Below are 896 nucleotides of genomic sequence, written 5' to 3'. Positions count from 1 at the left end.
TATTTGTTTTAATTTATAATTAATAATAAAATAATATTTGATAAGTTATTCATTAATACAAGTAACATTTTTAGGCTTTAAGGCAGAGAGAACTTGAGGAAGCAAGAGCACGAGCTGCTCAAATGGAAAAAACAATGAGGTGGTGGTCAGATTGTACTGCTAACTGGCGTGAAAAATGGAGTAAAGTACGCAATGAAAGAAATATGGCAAGAGAAGAAGCTAAGATGTTTAGAGCAAAGTTAGAAATTGCTGTAAAGGATGCAAATAGTTATAAACATGAATGTCAGGAACTTGAATTACAAAATGAGCAATTAAAGAAAGAAATGGAAAAAATACATATGGTCTTGCTAAAACATGCTGGACAATTTGATCAACAAATTTTTACAGTTTTAGAATCAGATCCACAATTAAGAAATACATTAGGTATAGATGAGTTATTAAAATTTTACAATAATGTGGAACGAAGTGAAAGTGTAAATTCTCAAAAAGATTTACTTACTTGTAAAGTTTCACTTGAGGAATCTAATGTTTGCTTAGGAAGTCATAATATTTTACCAGATAGAGATATTGAAGAATATGTATTACAAGGTGCAGTGCCAAAGCATGCTGTAGAATTATATAAAGAAAGTTCTATCAATTCATTAGATAAAGATATTGCAAGATTAGTTACAGATTCTAGTTCTATAGAAGAAAATGTAGAGAAAAATCAGTCGTCATTAAAAACATGTACTGATGAATCTTGTGCACAAAAAATATTAATGCTTCAACATCAATTAGATGAAGCAACAAAAACTATTTCCACAGAAAGAGAGTAAGGATATATAAAAAATAGTTTTGTTAAAATGTTAAAATTTAAATTATTGAATTAATTGTATATTTTTTATTAGGGAGAAAAA

The 896-nt window shown here is 27.9% G+C and overlaps 1 protein-coding gene across 1 annotated transcript in view; it reads left to right on the top strand.

Annotated features, from left to right (window-relative positions):
* The window catches only part of LOC108573695 (coiled-coil domain-containing protein 102A), a 2,934-nt gene that overhangs the window by 328 nt on the left and 1,710 nt on the right, over positions 1-896 (top strand). Inside the window, exon 2 of the mRNA XM_017936173.1 lies at positions 75-812. Within this exon, the coding sequence (XP_017791662.1) occupies positions 75-812 (738 nt within the window). The remainder of the gene's footprint in view (positions 1-74; positions 813-896) is intronic.

This window comes from Habropoda laboriosa, unplaced genomic scaffold (genome assembly GCF_001263275.1).
Source record: "Habropoda laboriosa isolate 0110345459 unplaced genomic scaffold, ASM126327v1 scaffold151, whole genome shotgun sequence".
NCBI classification, from domain to species: Eukaryota; Metazoa; Arthropoda; class Insecta; order Hymenoptera; family Apidae; genus Habropoda; species Habropoda laboriosa.
The sequence above is the reverse complement of the archived record's forward strand: the minus strand, read 5'-3'. Positions and strand labels throughout refer to the sequence as shown.